The following is a 16,766-nucleotide window of genomic DNA, read 5'->3' as shown; positions in this document are numbered from 1 at the left end:
GGGGGGGGGACCCGGGCGGCAGGGGTTGTTCCCGTCTTGTCTCCACTTCCGTCTAGAGGTCTCAAGAACTGAGACAGGGGAAGGGGTCCACGCCTTTAGCCTCTCTGCAGATAATGAAAGTGTCATCATTAAAAAGAGAGCGGCAAGGGTACGGGTTCTAGAGCTTGTACATTATTTCACCAACAGTCCAGGCAGAGAGGAAGTAACATCACACACACTTGAACTCAGTGACCTCATCGGGTTCACCGAATGTCCACCCATAGCGCAGGAACAAGATCCTATTGGTCGCTTGGAAGTTAGGGGGAAGACCAAGGAGGGGAAATTCAGATATTGTATTGTAATTACATTTTTATAGCGCTTACTATCCCAGACGAGGTGTTGAAGTGCTTTTTCGGCAAGTAGCACGCTACTCCGGGACCCATAAAGTATTATTGGTGAATTAGTATAGTGAAATATGAAATTAATTTGAGTAGTGGACATGGTAGTCAGTAATTTGGATTGAAAATATCAACAGAACGCATGAAGCCCTATATCCTTTCTGTTCCTGTGACTTCCTTCACGATCACCGAGGCCAGCAAAGCTGGGGCAATGCCAGGTGAACCAGGGTACAGATGCTACCACTGACTGCCATGCTCCAGAGAGAAACATCTGCGCTCTGGTGACAGAACTCATGGTAGTGCTTCAATAACGTTTAAGAGAGGGCTGGCAGAAATAACCAAATATATATAATTTTCAGAGGGATAGTGTTCAATCTAGAGCAATTTTTTCAATTTGTGAGACAGCGGGACTGTTATCTCTTTTATAAAGAGAAGGAGTTACAACAGGTACAGGGAAGGTGTTGGGGTAGAAGTGCCACTATGAGCTGCATGTTCTTCTACTAGTGCCTTGACGAGTTCTTTGTTTTGATAGCAATACCCTGATGATCTGAAGAACTATTGGTAGCTAGGGAACTCATTCACTGCGCCGCCTAAGGGAATCACAGATTTAAGATTAAATAGGCACTTCCTACTTCAAATGACCAGCCACAGGATAGTCGAAATTGAAGCATTCTAGAAACACATGAAATGAGAGGCAAATGAAAAACATAAATTCGAATCCAAAGTTCTTTCTGAAGTAAGCAACGAGTCTGTTTGGGCTTGATTGTTCTTTTATTTCTTTTCCTTTCTCTCAAGGACAAAAGAAACATATGCAGCCAACGCTTTTTGCCCAAGTTTGGGCTTCTCCAGGGCAGTATTGTTCTAACAGCAGTAGTACTACAGTCGATAAAGGACGTCCTACCAGAGTCCTATGTCGTTCGTTCCACGCTAATTGTATACAAATGGGAGCCAGAAAAGGTCAGCAAAGTTAGGTTGCCTGGAAAGTCACAGTTCCATCAGAGTAATCCTTATTTCCAGTATAAATATTCGATAACACAACTTACTGTATTCGGCAAAGCGGTCTGGCAAGGGGCCAGAAGGCTTTGCCGAACACGGTACTCTGCTTTATCAGTCACAGTAGTGCTTTGAGCCTGCCTTATGTTGTCTGTTGGTGTTTAGGACTGAACGCCTAAATGATCTGCAGACTCCCCTTCTAGCTTGTCCATAGAGAAATGGCAACTCTTGCCAGTATCCATGGTGCCCCTGCAAAGAATAGTTTAAGTGAAAGTTGCCAAGTGTGTCACTCAATGGATGACACATTGAAGGAAAAACCTACAAAAAACCTCCAGGTAATCTTAAGAGTCTTAATTGTTGATGTGGAGAAACGAATTACAAGACTAGCAAGCCCCAAACTAGTCCTGATGGACCAGGGAGGAGAAACAAGTCAGGACAATATCCAAATAATATAACCAATAGAAATTCCATCTGCAAGAAGCAAAAATCGGAGGCAAAAGTAGAAATAAAAACATGATGAAAAATAGGAAACAGACACGTGATTCTTCCTTTTTTCAGACAATTGTCTAACAGGAACTGACAGCAAAAGAAGGACCATACTTCATCTTTTCATCTTGAATTGGGATTGCCAGACCACTTCCTATTGACTGCCCACCATCTTTAAAAGGGCTCTGTGGTAACCTCTCATGTTGTGACATATTTGGTGGTTAGTCTCCCACTTGCCTCTGTGCTTGTCTCTGGGTGTGGAATGTTCTAGATGTGGAATATGGGGCACATTACACTGAGTTTCCATGGTGAATGTAGGCATTTGGAACGAAGGGGGTTAGGAGAGGCATTTAGTAGACACAAGAATAGTGGCTGAATTGCTTACATGTGGCTTAAATAAATCCTGCTGGATCCTCCACCTTCTGCGCCCTGACTTTATTTTAGCCTCTTTATAAGGTCAGGCCATGCCTTCAATCTGGAATTCATGGCACTCACTAGGGAAGCGGAGAAGAAGCCTGATTCGACCTCTGCCTTCCAGCGCCGCATTACGTAAGCCTTCTTCCTCTAGATGTGTTCTGAGCACAGAACAGCTTGCAGGATTCCAAGTCTCCATAAAGGTTCTGCCTGTGTAGGAGCATCGCTGCACACTCAGCACTGTATCTCCTGTATCTCAAGGCATGCCAATTGTCAACGCAGTGAATGCTTTTCCTTCCTCAGCTGTTAGGGATCCTCAGCAAGCCTTTAACTTCCGTCTGGACAAGGATGCAACTGCTATTGATCTAGAAGGTTCTCTTTGATGTTGTTATGGAGTAATGGCTGTTTTGCAGGCTGTTAGAACTGGCCCTTCTGACAGGTTTATCCCCAAACGTTTTGGCTTTTGCCTCCTATTTTTCAAACCCAGCTTTTGTTGGCTATAGGATTCTGGGTATTTCACCACTGCAGATCAGTGCTGAAGTGCATGTGCTCTCTGTATAAATTGTGACAACGATTGGTCATCCATGATTGGTATATTTGATTTATTTGTACTTGCAGTATCGTAAAGCCTGTAATAGGAGTGCAGAGGGGCTGCATCCCATGGTCTTATGTGAAGAATGGTAATTTATGTATTTTCCTCGTCACATACGGCATCACCTGCCCCGAATGTATTGATATATGGCATTTTCAGCCTGGTGATCAAGTCAAATCAAGTCAAAGAGATTTATTAAGCGCACATATCACCCGGAGGTCTCATGGCGCTAGCGTAAAAACTCCAACTGGGGCTAAGAGGTCAGAAGAAAGATAGAATGGTTTTTATAGATGATCAAATAACCAGGTTTTTAATTCCCTGCGGAATAGCTTGTGATCTGTGATGGAGAGGAGCTGTGATGGAAGGTGGTTTATTCCAAAAAGCAGGTGCCAGGAAAGAGAAAGATCTTCTGCCATTCTTGACAGTGCGGATTCTACGAGGAGTAAGGAGAAATTTGGTACCTGACCAAAACGTCCTATTAGGCTGATACCAGCTGATTGATTTGGCAAAGTAGCTTGGCCCATTTCCGTACATGTTCTTGTGAACCAGACAGAGGACTTTGAAGCGTATTCGCTTCCTAATGGGAAGCCAGTGAAGAGTCTTCAGACTGGGCGCTGATGGAGACCTTGAAAGGAGGTTTAGTACGAGTCTGGCAGCAATTTTTTGCAGGACTTGAAGCCTATAATAGAGCTCCTTGTTAATGGAAGCTGTTGGAAATGGGATCCCCGGCTGGCCAGGGCTTTCGCCAAAGTCAGTCAGAGACCACCACTCCCAAGTCAGGGCAAGGGAGTTACACGCCAAGATAACCCCTACTCACTCTCTAGGTAACGTGGCGCGAGCAGCAAGGCTAAACTTGGAGGCGATGTAAGTTAAGTATTTGCGCAGCACCCTCACAGCACACGTACAGCCATGTCTAGAAATGGCGCTTCCCTACTAGACACATACATGCTGCATACACCGTTGCGCAGCATTCACTCACACGAGTTCACACATACCAGACTCAAGCCTATACACCCCACGCATCAGGAACTACCAGGGACACATACCTTCCCCATGCATTCCTATGGGCGGGCAGGCCTAGCTCAGCACATGCACTCAGAGTGCGCACGCACTTTCCACTGGGACACAGTGAAAGTGCGCAGAATCCCAAAAATCACCATTGCCAGGTCACCATTTCACGCAAAAAGTCTAGGGGTGAACCTGCCCTAAGGGCCAAAGTCCAACATAACCCCCTTCCAGCCAAAACGCAGGGTAGAACAATCACCACCGTGATGGACTTCCCTGCTTGGGGCGATAGAACACGGACGCGGGCCCGCAACTGCAGGCACACCCTCCTGTTCTACGCCACGGTGAACCCATGGGATTCCTTCTCAACACACTGTCTGGACCAACTGGGCTACCCCACTGGTACTCCCAAGTTGTCCGCGGCCAGGACCAGGCCCTGGGCCACCCAGGTGCCACTGGTCCTTGCCAATTCGCAGAGCGGGGGGTAGTAACCCCTGGCACATAGCGGCCATTTTCCACTCTTCCTGTCTGTAAGACAGGACTAGACTGCCACTGGTTCTCCAGCCTAGGGCCTACAACCTCAGGCGGACCAGGAGTCTCAGGGAAGGCTCTCCTCCCCCTACCTCTTCTTCTAGGGTTCCTCCTCCTCCGGCGAGGGGTACACCTAGAACGCCATTCCAACCCAGGGCTTATCCACTCAGGTTGCACCGGGGTCAGAGGGGGGCTCTCCCACCCTCTGCACCCCCTTCCAGAGGTCTGCCCTCTCCCACCTGGAGAAGTTCCTCTGGAAGAAGAACCGGTCAGGACACTGGTTACAGTCATCCTACACTTCAGGTCAGGCTGATCCTGAACCTGGCCTTCCAACCTCTGGTCTAAAACCTTCGGTGGAACAATTGCCTGGCACTCCAGGACTTCTGGGGACTTACACTCCATCCCCCTGAGGCTAACAAATTAGACATATGTTGTGTGACTGTCTGTCTGGCGCAGATCTCCCGTCCCCTGTCCACCTGACAGTGCGTGACGATCCCCCAGACCAGAAGTGGTGCCACCCGGGTCACTACACGGGAACCTAGCCCAACTGGGTAGTCCCTGACCCACTGGTCCTTCCACTGGGGAACTCCCCCAATCACTCCTCACTCTGGACTCCTGTACCCTCCCTACCGGAGCGGTACTGCCAGACTCTAGAACCACAGGAGCTCTGGTTACAGACGCTCCAGGTCCTCTACTCACTAGGAGATCTTCCTCAAATGGACTAACAGGACAGCCTAGGTCCCCAACCTGGTGTTCCCTCAAGAAACCATCCAAGTCCTGAGGCAGGGCTTCGGGCGTCTGGGGAACCTCGGTCTCCCCCTCACTCCTGCTCCACTGAGCCAGGCAGTGAGCCCCTACACCCTCCTCGCTATCCTGGGACCTAGCTGGGCTACACTGAGCCTCCTCCACCACGCTGGGCTGGAAGATACCTGAACCACTACTTTTGGAGTCACTCCCTAATGACTCTAGAGAACCTTTAGCACTCTCCCAGCGGTCTGCTTCATCTGCAAGCTCACTTGGACTAAGGGATTCAGACTTCAACAGGTTCTGGCGCAACTCTGGACAAACAACACTGAGCAACTGCTCTTTGAGAAACATATTCAGTACTCCGTCTCTCTCATCATCCGAGCTAGCCTCCAGCCAATCCCACATTGCATCAGAACAGTCATCCATAAAAAAAAACCAACTCTGATGAGGCAGTTTCCTACTGCCCCTGAACTTCAACCTTAACTCCTCCTCTTGGGAACAAGGGACCATACGTTGGGCACGGGGTAGGGGACTTTCTGCACTGAAGTCTAAATAGCTGCCACCACTGGACTCAGCCCTCCCTGGGGAATCCAGAAAATTAAAACTGCGCGCAGGGGATAGTCTATCCTCCAGAGCTACTTTGCCCCTGGTGGAGGCCCTCTCAGCCTCCTCTATCCTTTCCTGCGCTAAGACCATCTCGGTCTCTAGCTGTTGCTTCCTAAGCTCCAGCTGCGCCATAGCCTGGGCATGCTCCAACCTGAGCTTTTCTAAAGCCAGCTGGTGCTCCCTTTCTCTCCTCCTATCTTCCAGCTCCTCTGGGGACAGGGAAAGGGATGAGGCGCTGCCTCCTACACTGGACACAGCAAGGGACTCCCTATCTATGGGGTCCTCACTCTCTACTGGCATCCAGGTGCTGTCATCTTCTTCCTCCTCTTCTGAATCTTCAGGGCTCCCGACAGACCCACCACCCTCCTGGTGTGGGGCCCGGGCCCTTTCCTCACTGCGCTCAAGATCCCATTGATCCTCTTGCCATTTGACCATGCATCTCCTAAGTGCATACCATCCTGACTGATCCGCCCCTATGCCTCTCTCTTCACAGAACTTTCTCAGCTCCCACACACCGTATGTGGCTAGATCATTGAAATCAAAAACCAGCTCCATTCTGGCAGACGTTCTAGGAAGAGATCACACAGGGAACCTAGGGGTCTGAGCTAACACAGGAGTACACAATTCACAAAGGTATCAGCAAGCTCTCTACCCCAGAGAACTCACACTCACTTGCCTAGTGCCACACACCATTCATCCACACACAACCCTCCCCTCGGACTGGTAAGGCAGTTTCTACCACCCCTGATTCCTCAACCTGACCACAAGTGACACAGGTACCGACTCTTGGCCCAGGGTAGGGGACAAATGTACTGACACAATTGCACAATGATACCTTCAGGAGAAGAAAATATGAAACTTCCAAAAAAAAACAATCCCCTAAAATGTGGTCATCTAAAATGCAGAGTTTTGTGGTATGGCCAGTTACTACTAAGGTACAAGGCAAACACAAATCCTTATCCCACCGCTGCCACCAATGTTGGAAATGGGATCCCCGGCTGGCCAGGGCTTTCGCCAAAGTCAGTCAGAGACCACCACTCCCAAGTCAGGGCAAGGGAGTTACACGCCAAGATAACCCCTACTCACCCTCTAGGTAACGTGGCGCGAGCAGCAAGGCTAAACTTGGAGGCGATGTAAGTTAAGTATTTGCGCACGCACCCCAGCAACAACAACCAAAGGCCCACCACAAAGGAAACTCCACACAAGGTTTTATAAAAATAGCCTTTGTATTACACCAAAACACATTAGATGAAACACACACTTTACAATGTGCCAGAGGCACGGGCAGAATTTACAAGGGGATATTTACAAGACAGGGCCACCTGGACCACTGTCAGGAATCAGAAGTAGCACTTTCAGAACTAGCACTTAGTACATAGAATATAGCACAAAATAGCACACAACCAGTAACTACTGGTAACAGGATCTCACTAGCACCACCTGTACTAGGGAGAAAAACACCACCTATGTATCACAATACCTGTAGGGGTGTAAGAACACAACACATGATGCAATGCATAACATTCATTCAGAGGTGTAAGGGAGGAAAACACATGATGCATCACAATACATTCAGAGGTGCAGAAAGTACAATTGCGCCAAACTCACGTAAGTCACCACCTGTGACTGTCCCTAGGCCCTCTGGCCTTGTTGGGGCTAGGACGCCCTGTGTCCAGTGTCCAGGGTCCTAAACGGAGCAGTTGCCCACAAAGTGCTGGGCAACTGGATAGCACAATGATGGGGCCAATGTAGATGGAGGAGCCTCGCTGGGCTCTCAAAGGATTGACCGGGCCCTCAGGAGCTTCTCGTAAATAAATGGCCCCTGAGCCTCTCACAGGGCTCTCAACAGAACACTGTGGGCTGCCACTGAGCCTCGGGGCTCTGCACGACGAAATGCCCCCACGAGCCTCTCTGGGCTCGCAACACAAGGTGGGCACTTGGAGCCTCTCAGGGCTCAAATACTAAATTATGCCCCCGGAGCCTCTTAGGCTCCAACAAACAAATTGAAGGGAGAAGGGGGCCCAGGTCACGGGGGCGGCACCGAAAGCGTGCCCGACACACCCCCCAACCGCCTCACTCAAAGCCCCACTCACCGGTCTGGCAGGCGGCTGCTTCAAGAGAGCTCCCGCCTCTCGGGGCTCTCTGCAGACTTCTGTCCTCCCTCTCCTGGGCTCTCCCTCGCTTTGGGAGCCCGGGGGGGGACAAGGGAAGACGCCGGCTTCTCTCTCCTGCTCACCGGATCCCGGGGTCGGCTCCCGGCAGCTTCTGGCTTCCTCCTTCCTGTCCCGGGCCGGCAGCCAATCAGAGCGCGGCCCGGGGAATGATGAGTGTCCCGCAGTACCGCCCCCGGCCTGCCTGACTTCCTGGTCGCGGCCGGGCGGCCACGGGGACAATCTCCGCGGTAATGCCGGGTGGGCACCGGCCTTAGAGATAAATGAAGCGCTCCCACAGCGCTAGTGGCAGAGTACAGCGCAAGATCCTTGGCAGGGTGGGCACCTGCCAGGGGACTGCAAACTCGGCGTGGGCAGCCGCAAAAAGGAAAAGTAAAGCGCTCTCAGCGCTAGGGTGAAGGCACAGCGCTCCCAAGCGCTACAAGCCAAATAAAGCACTTTTAAGCGCTATAAGTAAAATAAAGCGCTCCCAGGTGCCCTCAGCAAGCAGGGCAGAGTCCCAGCAGTCCTTGGGCAGGCAGGGGGGGGCAAGGCTGGGCCCAGAGCCAGCTCACTGGGTCTCCAGGCAGGGAGACACCCCAAGTGGCGGTCCTCTGGCCCAGCAGCAGCAACAGCAGCCCCCTCAGGATCCTGGAAGAGAACAACATCTGTGGGGACACAGCCCCATTTTTATACACCATTTCCCTTTGTCTGAGGGTGCAGAGTGGGGGCGGAACCAGTCGCAGCTGGTTCTTGAGTACTCTGTCTACCTCAACCACCCTCTCTATTCACTGGCAGGGCTTGGGTCATTAGACACACCACAGGGGGGCGGAGCCAGCATTGTGTGGGGAAAACCCAGCCCATCCAGGACACAGGTACACTCCTCCCACACATTACTCATGCAAATCTCCCACTCACCACCGGGCAGACCCATCCAGACTTCCTGGAGCCTGGCATGCCAGCCAGCTCCAGCCAATCACACGCCAGCACCCTCACAGCACACGTACAGCCATGTCTAGAAATGGCGCTTCCCTACTAGACACATACATGCTGCATACACCGTTGCGCAGCATTCACTCACACGAGTTCACACATACCAGACTCAAGCCTGTACACCCCACGCATCAGGAACTACCAGGGACACATACCTTCCCCATGCATTCCTATGGGCGGGCAGGCCTAGCTCAGCACATGCACTCAGAGTGCGCACGCACTTTCCACTGGGACACAGTGAAAGTGCGCAGAATCCCAAAAATCACCATTGCCAGGTCACCATTTCACGCAAAAAGTCTAGGGGTGAACCTGCCCTAAGGGCCAAAGTCCAACAGAAGCCAACAGGGCATTTCCATAGTTGATACGACTTATTCCCTGGACAAATAGTTTCCTTGATTCAATTGGGATCCACTGAAAAATGTTGCTTAGGTTGCGCATTATTCCATAACAGGTGCTGATTATATGACTTATATGGCTTTTCATTGACATCTGATTATCAATCATCACTCCAAGGTTCCGCACCACAGGCTTGGGAGATGGACAGGGACCTATGCTTTGGGGCCACCAGTCATTCAACCAAAATGCGTGTGCCTTTCCAAAGAGAATTACCTCTGTCGTACTACCATTAAGCTGGAGATGGTTGGTATGCATCCAGTTGTCGATAACCCAACAATCAGTATCATTTTCAGAACTTGCATATTATGTACTTTGATGGTGTGTTTTCATGACATGTGCAACCTATAAGTATTTACTTTAGTGCACTAAATGTGGTGTTATGACAATCGGCTAGTGGTAAAGTGATGTATGTGGTTGTTGTCTTATGTGTTTTATATAAGACAAGCGATATATTTATATACCACTGTGTAGAGTCTCCTTTTGTGGTGTGCCTAGTGTGTCACTGATGTGTGTGTGTGTTGCACAAACGCTTTACACATTGCCTCTGGGATAAGCCTGACTGCTCTGCCAAGCCACCAAGGGGAGAGCAGGGGTTATCTTAGGTGTGTTACTCCCTTATCCTGACTGAGTGGTGCCTGGCTGAGGTGGGTACCCTAGCCAACCAGAAACCCCATTTCTAACACAAGCATATTGGAAAACCATGTTATGTTATGATAAGAGGATTTCTAAAGCACATAGCTGCCCCAGAATGGGACTTTCCAGCGCTAGGCACTAAAATGGAGTTACATCATGGGTCATGCCAAAAGCACAACATAATAATGCCAACAACAATCTTGGCTAAAAACAAACAAGTGTTAAGTTGCTTTCGAAAGCGCAAATGAGTCTGGGTTTTCCTTAATTGTGGAGGCAGTGTGTTCCATAAGGCCGGAGCCAGAGCATGAAAAGAACGTTGAGGCGGTCACCTTTGTTGTGTGAGATGGAAAATAGGAGTATTTTAACTGAAAGCCATCACAACTAATCACACACTCATTTAAGAGGAGAACGGTGCTGTCCTCGAGCCAGATGTTAGACCCCAGAAATGAGGATATTATAGGAAGTGAGGAACAGGTCTGCCACGAGGATGGTGAAATTGTCCATGAAGTTATTAGCTGAACCGGGTGGGGAGTAACAGTTACTTTTTGAATACTGTGGGATAGTAAACACAGGAAATCCTCGTGTCTGAGAGTACAACTATGCCAGAAAAGGAGACAACTAAAATTATCTCAGAGTACTTCTGAAGGAGTCCTTTAATTAAGACATAATCCCATCACCCACCGAAGTGGCATGCTTCATCATCTGGGATGACCCCCAGCCCCACCAAGGGCTAGAACCCCCTCACTCTGAGAGAGGAGCTCAGGGATGTTTTTATTCCTATGCTGTTTAGGATATACAAAATCCTTTAGAGGAGAAGACGCTTGACTGGTTGGGTAAGGGATTCAATCCTCACAGGTCTCTAAAATTCCCCCCTTTATCTTGTTATATTCATCATTACTGTGGGATAGTGCCCCGCTGATACACTGTTTTGCAGCTATTGCGGTATGCCAGTGAGAACCATGTAATAGAGAAATGTTCTCTTGTGTACAACCACTATGCCACCGCCTCGCCCTGTTGATCTGTTAGTGTGTGTGAGGGGGTATATTTTGGGTACCAGGTGCTGCTGAGTCAGAGAACCAGGTCTCCACAATAAGGAGCAAGTCTAGATCATGGATGTTGAGGGCACGTTTAACAGCTGACCCTGCATTGATTACATAGCATTTTAATGAGTGTACATTTTCCTCATGTTACTATGTGCTGTTTTTTGTTTTAGAAAAGTATTGGCTGTCCCCATCTCCATATTTATCTCCATTGTAACCACTGCCAAGTGTGCACAGATCACAACCCTTGATACCACTGTTTCAAGGCTCCTCATCTAAATCCACTTTACAGATTAAGACATTTTTCCATCTCCAGGAAGACTCATTTCAGCTGGTTTGCAGACCCGGGACTGGCAATCAAGCCGACTACCTGACATGCCATCCATGGGGAGTTACCACTGAAGAATCCACCCAGGCAACTAGAAATGAGGAATATATGTGCGGATTATAGTTAATAGTTGAAGATCATGTCCACTTCCTTAGAAGACAGGATGGCAGCAACTGTATCTGATGAACGCCTCCCCATGGGCAAGAACGAATGGAGGTGTATCCTGCAAAGGCGTACAAGAGAACGCTGCAGGCATTGTCCAACGCGTAAGAAGAGGGGTCTGTAATTGAGGAAGCACTGCGTTTGAGAAGTGGTTGCATTGCAGTATCTACTACACTGGTGATAAACTATCTGAAGCTAGCACATATAAAAACACCAGGAAGTGGAAAAGAAGAAGATGAAATACATTAAAAACATCTGGTTTCATGATATAAATCAGTCGCTAGTTAATGTGGTGTTTGGCTGTCTACTGTGCCACGACGCTGGGCCAGATGAAACACTGGCTCCTATTATCATAGAAGTTATTTCCCCGTCTCCACCTTCTTGCATCAGCACTGATTTCACTTGCCTTCAGGTGGCCATCACTGGATGTCTGCAGAGGAAGTGATGCTCAGCTGCGGGAGGTGCCAGCAGCCTTTTGGCATACTGACTGAGATCTGGTCAAGGAGATTGACTTTGCCTCATACCTGTAATCCCTTAGGATCAGCTGCAGGAAGATTACACTTTGTGTCCCCACGCCACTGGGGAAGATGAGGAGCTCATGGGGAGGGTAAACAAAGTCTTCAGCACTGCTAAACTGTAACTTGAGCACAGAGAGTGGGCCTTTACAAGTTTTTAAGGACGTATCTCAACACTCCCCATGATTCCACTCAAAACCCCCCGGGTGGTGATGCTGCTGGGCCAGGAGATCGCTGACACCATCCTATAATCAAGCAATGTGGTGGCCGAGTGTTAAATAGTCACGATAGCGTAAATGAGCGCCATCGACCCTGAAATACTCAGACGAGCAAGAAGTGGTGGTGAAGGTTATGCCATGCATGTGGGAGACAGATTCCTGCAACATAAACCCCATTAGAACCACCTTCTTGGACTGTGATCTCTCGAAAGGACACCATAGTGTCCGCTGACAGATATGGCAAAAGAGCGATGAGAAATAGATCCCATGTCAAGAGGCTAATATGGGAGCCAGTGAGACTGAGCAGGTTTGTGCTGAATGACCACTCGAGGACCATGATTTAGAAACCACTTTGATTCCACCCTCCACCCTGGCTGATCATCATACAGTACAGATGCCATTCCACCAGTGCCAACTGTGAGTGATTCTGAATCTCCCATAACGTAACGAAGAGTAGCAATGGAACGAGACGTGCATGGTCCAGCTACTTGCCCTCAACCATTGCAAAAGTATTGTGACTTCACTGCCTGATTTTCCATTAATGTATTGCAAAGACATTGAGTGTTGTTGTTTCAGTTTTGCAATTGTCTGTTTGAGCTCCATCTTGAACCCATGTTAGGGTAGGAAATTTGTGTACATTAGTAGTATGAAAGGGTGTCAGAAGGCTGCACATGCTTCATGTTAGGTTTTTGGACGATCTCACCCAGGACAGGGGTCAGCAAATGAATACAATATCGAGGACATGGGCTCGTGTTCATCTGGACCACACAAGGCACTGTGACTGTGGTCTGTTTCACCTCTTGGATGTCCTGTAGGAAACAATGTGCATGGACTGTACAGAGTAGACACATCAGCGCACTAAGAGTCTGACATATCAAAGGGTCTCTGTGGGCAAATAGCTTCGTACATAAAAGCCTGGGTTCTGTGTTGTGGTTCCAGAGTCATCAGCTGTTTGCGTTGCAGTGTGCTGAGCTCTGTAATGCACCAGCCGTTTACTGGACTCCATACTGTGCTAGTAGTTTCCTGCAGACCCTTGATTTACCCCACTTTCATTGGTTGGCCCATTAACCCGCTGCGCTCTCTTCTCTCTTCTCCAGGCGGATGTTCCCCTTCCTCAGTTTCAACATTTCTGGGATGGACCCCATGGCGCATTACAACGTGTTTGTGGACATCGTGCTCGCGGACCAGCACCACTGGAGGTACCAGGGCGGTAAATGGGTCCAGTGCGGAAAAGCAGAAGGAAATATGCCAGGTAACTCTCAGGGCCCCTGGTCCTGGCCACTCACAAAGAATGACGGGTCTCTGTGACTGATCCACTGCGGAGACTGCCGCACCCGCAGCTACTCCCACCCCCAGAATCTGTATGTCAGCACACCCCTGCCTAACCCCTCCCCAAGGACAGCCCCAACCCGGAGACTGGCTATAAGGACTCCATCTTAGGAAGAGGCCAATCCCAGACCATATCCCAGTAACCAACCCCGTCCATGGGCCTGATCCCAACTCAGGTGGTATCTTCAAAGACACATACCACCAGAGTAATCCCTTCAAAGAATTGACTGTTCCCAGCCACCGCCCCGTTCGTGGGCATGATCCCAACTCAGGTGGTATCTCAAAAGACACATACCACCAAAGTAATCCCTTCTCAAGAATTGACTGTTCCCAGCTACCGCCCCGTTCGTGGGCATGATCCCAACTCAGGTGGTATCTCAAAAGACACATACCACCAGAGTAATCCCTTCTCAAGAATTGACTGTTCCCAGCTACTGCCCCGTTCGTGGGCATGATCCCAACTCAGGTGGTATCTCAAAAGACACATACCACCAGAGTAATCCCTTCTCAAGAATTGACCGTTCCCAGCTACCGCCCCCGTCCATAGGCCTGATCCCAACTCAGGTGGTATCTTCAAAGACACATACCACCAGAGTAATCTCTTCTCAAGAATTGACTGTTCCCAGCTACCGCCCCGTCCATTGTTCTGATCCCAACTCAGGTGGTATCTTCAAAGACATATACCACCAGAGTAATCCCTTCCCAAGAATTGACTGTTCTTAGCTACCGCCCCCGTTCGTGGGCCTGATCCCACCTTCAAGGGTGCATTCCACCCCAAAGACTGACCCCGCAACAACTTCAGGCCAAGAAAAATCGTGCACAAACCTTCCGTGTTACCTCTTCTTGTTGATGGCTGCATCACTGGGCCTTCCCTGTCTATACAGCCGAGGAGTACAGCAAGGTTTGACTAGGAAAAAACATAAGATACAACAAAGAGCAAAACAAATGTAAAAAAAACGCAATGTCTATTAATATCGAGGCAGACATCACTCATACCCTAATGCACTCTATTGACATAGAAACAGTGATCAGCAGTAGCCCATGGAGTACTATCAACACAGACTGACACCAGTAACAACACAACCTTGAATCACTGCCAATGCACCACTAATAACCCACGGGGCACTATCAAAACAGACTGACACCAGTTACAACACAACACTGAATCATTGCCAATGCACCACTAATAACCCACGGGGCACTATTAACACAGACTGACACCAGTAACAACACGGCACTGAATCATTGCCGATGCACCACTAATAACCCACGGGACACTATCAAAACAGACTGACACCAGTTACAACACAACACTGAATCATTGCCAATGCACCACTAATAACCCACGGGGCACTATCAACACAGACTGACACCAGTAACAACACGACACTGAATCATTGCCAATGCACCACTAATAACCCACGGGACACTATCAAAACAGACTGACACCAGTTACAACACAACACTGAATCATTGCCAATGCACCACTAATAACCCACGGGGCACTATTAACACAGACTGACACCAGTAACAACACGGCACTGAATCATTGCCGATGCACCACTAATAACCCACGGGACACTATCAACACAGACTGACACCAGTAACAACACGACACTGAATCATTGCCGATGCACCACTAATAACCCACGGGGCACTATCAACACAGACTGACACCAGTAACAACACGACACTGAATCATTGCCAATGCACCACTAATAACCCACGGAACACTATCAACACAGACTGACACCAGTAACAATATGACAATGAATCATTGCCGTTGCACCACTAATAACCCACGGGACACTATCAACACAGGCTGACACCAGTAACAACACTACACTGAATCACTGCCGATGCACCACTAATAACCCACGGGACACTATCAACACAGACTGAGACCAGTAACAACACAACACTGAATCATTGCCGATGCACCACTAATAACCCACGGGACACTATCAACACAGACTGACACCAGTAACAACACGACACTGAATCATTGCCGATGCACCACTAATAACCCACGGGGCACTATCAACACAGACTGACACCAGTAACAACACGACACTGAATCATTGCCAATGCACCACTAATAACCCACGGAACACTATCAACACAGACTGACACCAGTAACAATATGACAATGAATCATTGCCGTTGCACCACTAATAACCCACGGGACACTATCAACACAGGCTGACACCAGTAACAACACTACACTGAATCACTGCCGATGCACCACTAATAACCCACGGGACACTATCAACACAGACTGAGACCAGTAACAACACAACATTGAATCACTGCCAGTGCACCACTAATAACCCACGAGGCACTATCAACATAGACTGACACCAGTAACAATACAACACTGAATCATTGCCGATGCACAACAAATGACCCATGGGGCACTATCAACACAGGCTGACACCAGTAACAACACTACACTGAATCACTGCCGATGCACCATTAATAACCCACGGGACACTATCAACACAGACTGACACCAGTAACAACACAACATTGAATCACTGCCAGTGCACCACTAATAACCCACAGGACACTATCAACACAGACTGACACCAGTAACAACACAACACTGAATCATTGCCAATGCACCACTAATAACCCACGGGGCACTATCAACACAGACTGAGACCAGTAACAACACTGAATCATTGCCGATGCACCACTAATAACCCACAAGGCACTATCAACACAGACTGACACCTGTAACAACACAACATTGAATCACTGCCACTGCACGACTAATAACCCACGAGGCACTATCAACATAGACTGACACCAGTAACAACACAACACTGAATCATTGCCGATGCACAACAAATGACCCATGGGGCACTATCAACACAGGCTGACACCAGTAACAACACAACACTGAATCACTGCCGATGCACCACTAATAACCCACGGGACACTATCAACACAGACTGACACCAGTAACAACACAACATTGAATCACTGCCAGTGCACCACTAATAACCCACAGGACACTATCAACACAGACTGACACCAGTAACAACACAACACTGAATTATTGCCAATGCACCACTAATAACCCATGGGGCACAATCAACACAGACTGACACCAGTAACAACACGAGACTGACTCATTGCCAATGATTCAGTGTCGTGTTGTTACTGGTGTCATTCTGGGCACTATCAACACAGACGAACACCAGTAACAACACAACACTGAATCATTGCCAATGCACCACTAATAA

The 16,766-nt window shown here is 48.8% G+C and overlaps 1 protein-coding gene across 1 annotated transcript in view; it reads left to right on the top strand.

The window, feature by feature from the left end:
- Positions 1-16,766, top strand: part of TBX21 (T-box transcription factor 21) — a 154,016-nt gene that overhangs the window by 93,418 nt on the left and 43,832 nt on the right. The window contains exon 3 of the mRNA XM_078645592.1: positions 13,284-13,438. Coding sequence (XP_078501718.1) covers positions 13,284-13,438 — 155 coding nt within the window. The remainder of the gene's footprint in view (positions 1-13,283; positions 13,439-16,766) is intronic.

The sequence above is a fragment of the Lissotriton helveticus genome, chromosome 5_1 (genome assembly GCF_964261635.1).
Source record: "Lissotriton helveticus chromosome 5_1, aLisHel1.1, whole genome shotgun sequence".
In the NCBI taxonomy this organism is placed as follows: Eukaryota; Metazoa; Chordata; class Amphibia; order Caudata; family Salamandridae; genus Lissotriton; species Lissotriton helveticus.
The sequence above is the reverse complement of the archived record's forward strand: the minus strand, read 5'-3'. Positions and strand labels throughout refer to the sequence as shown.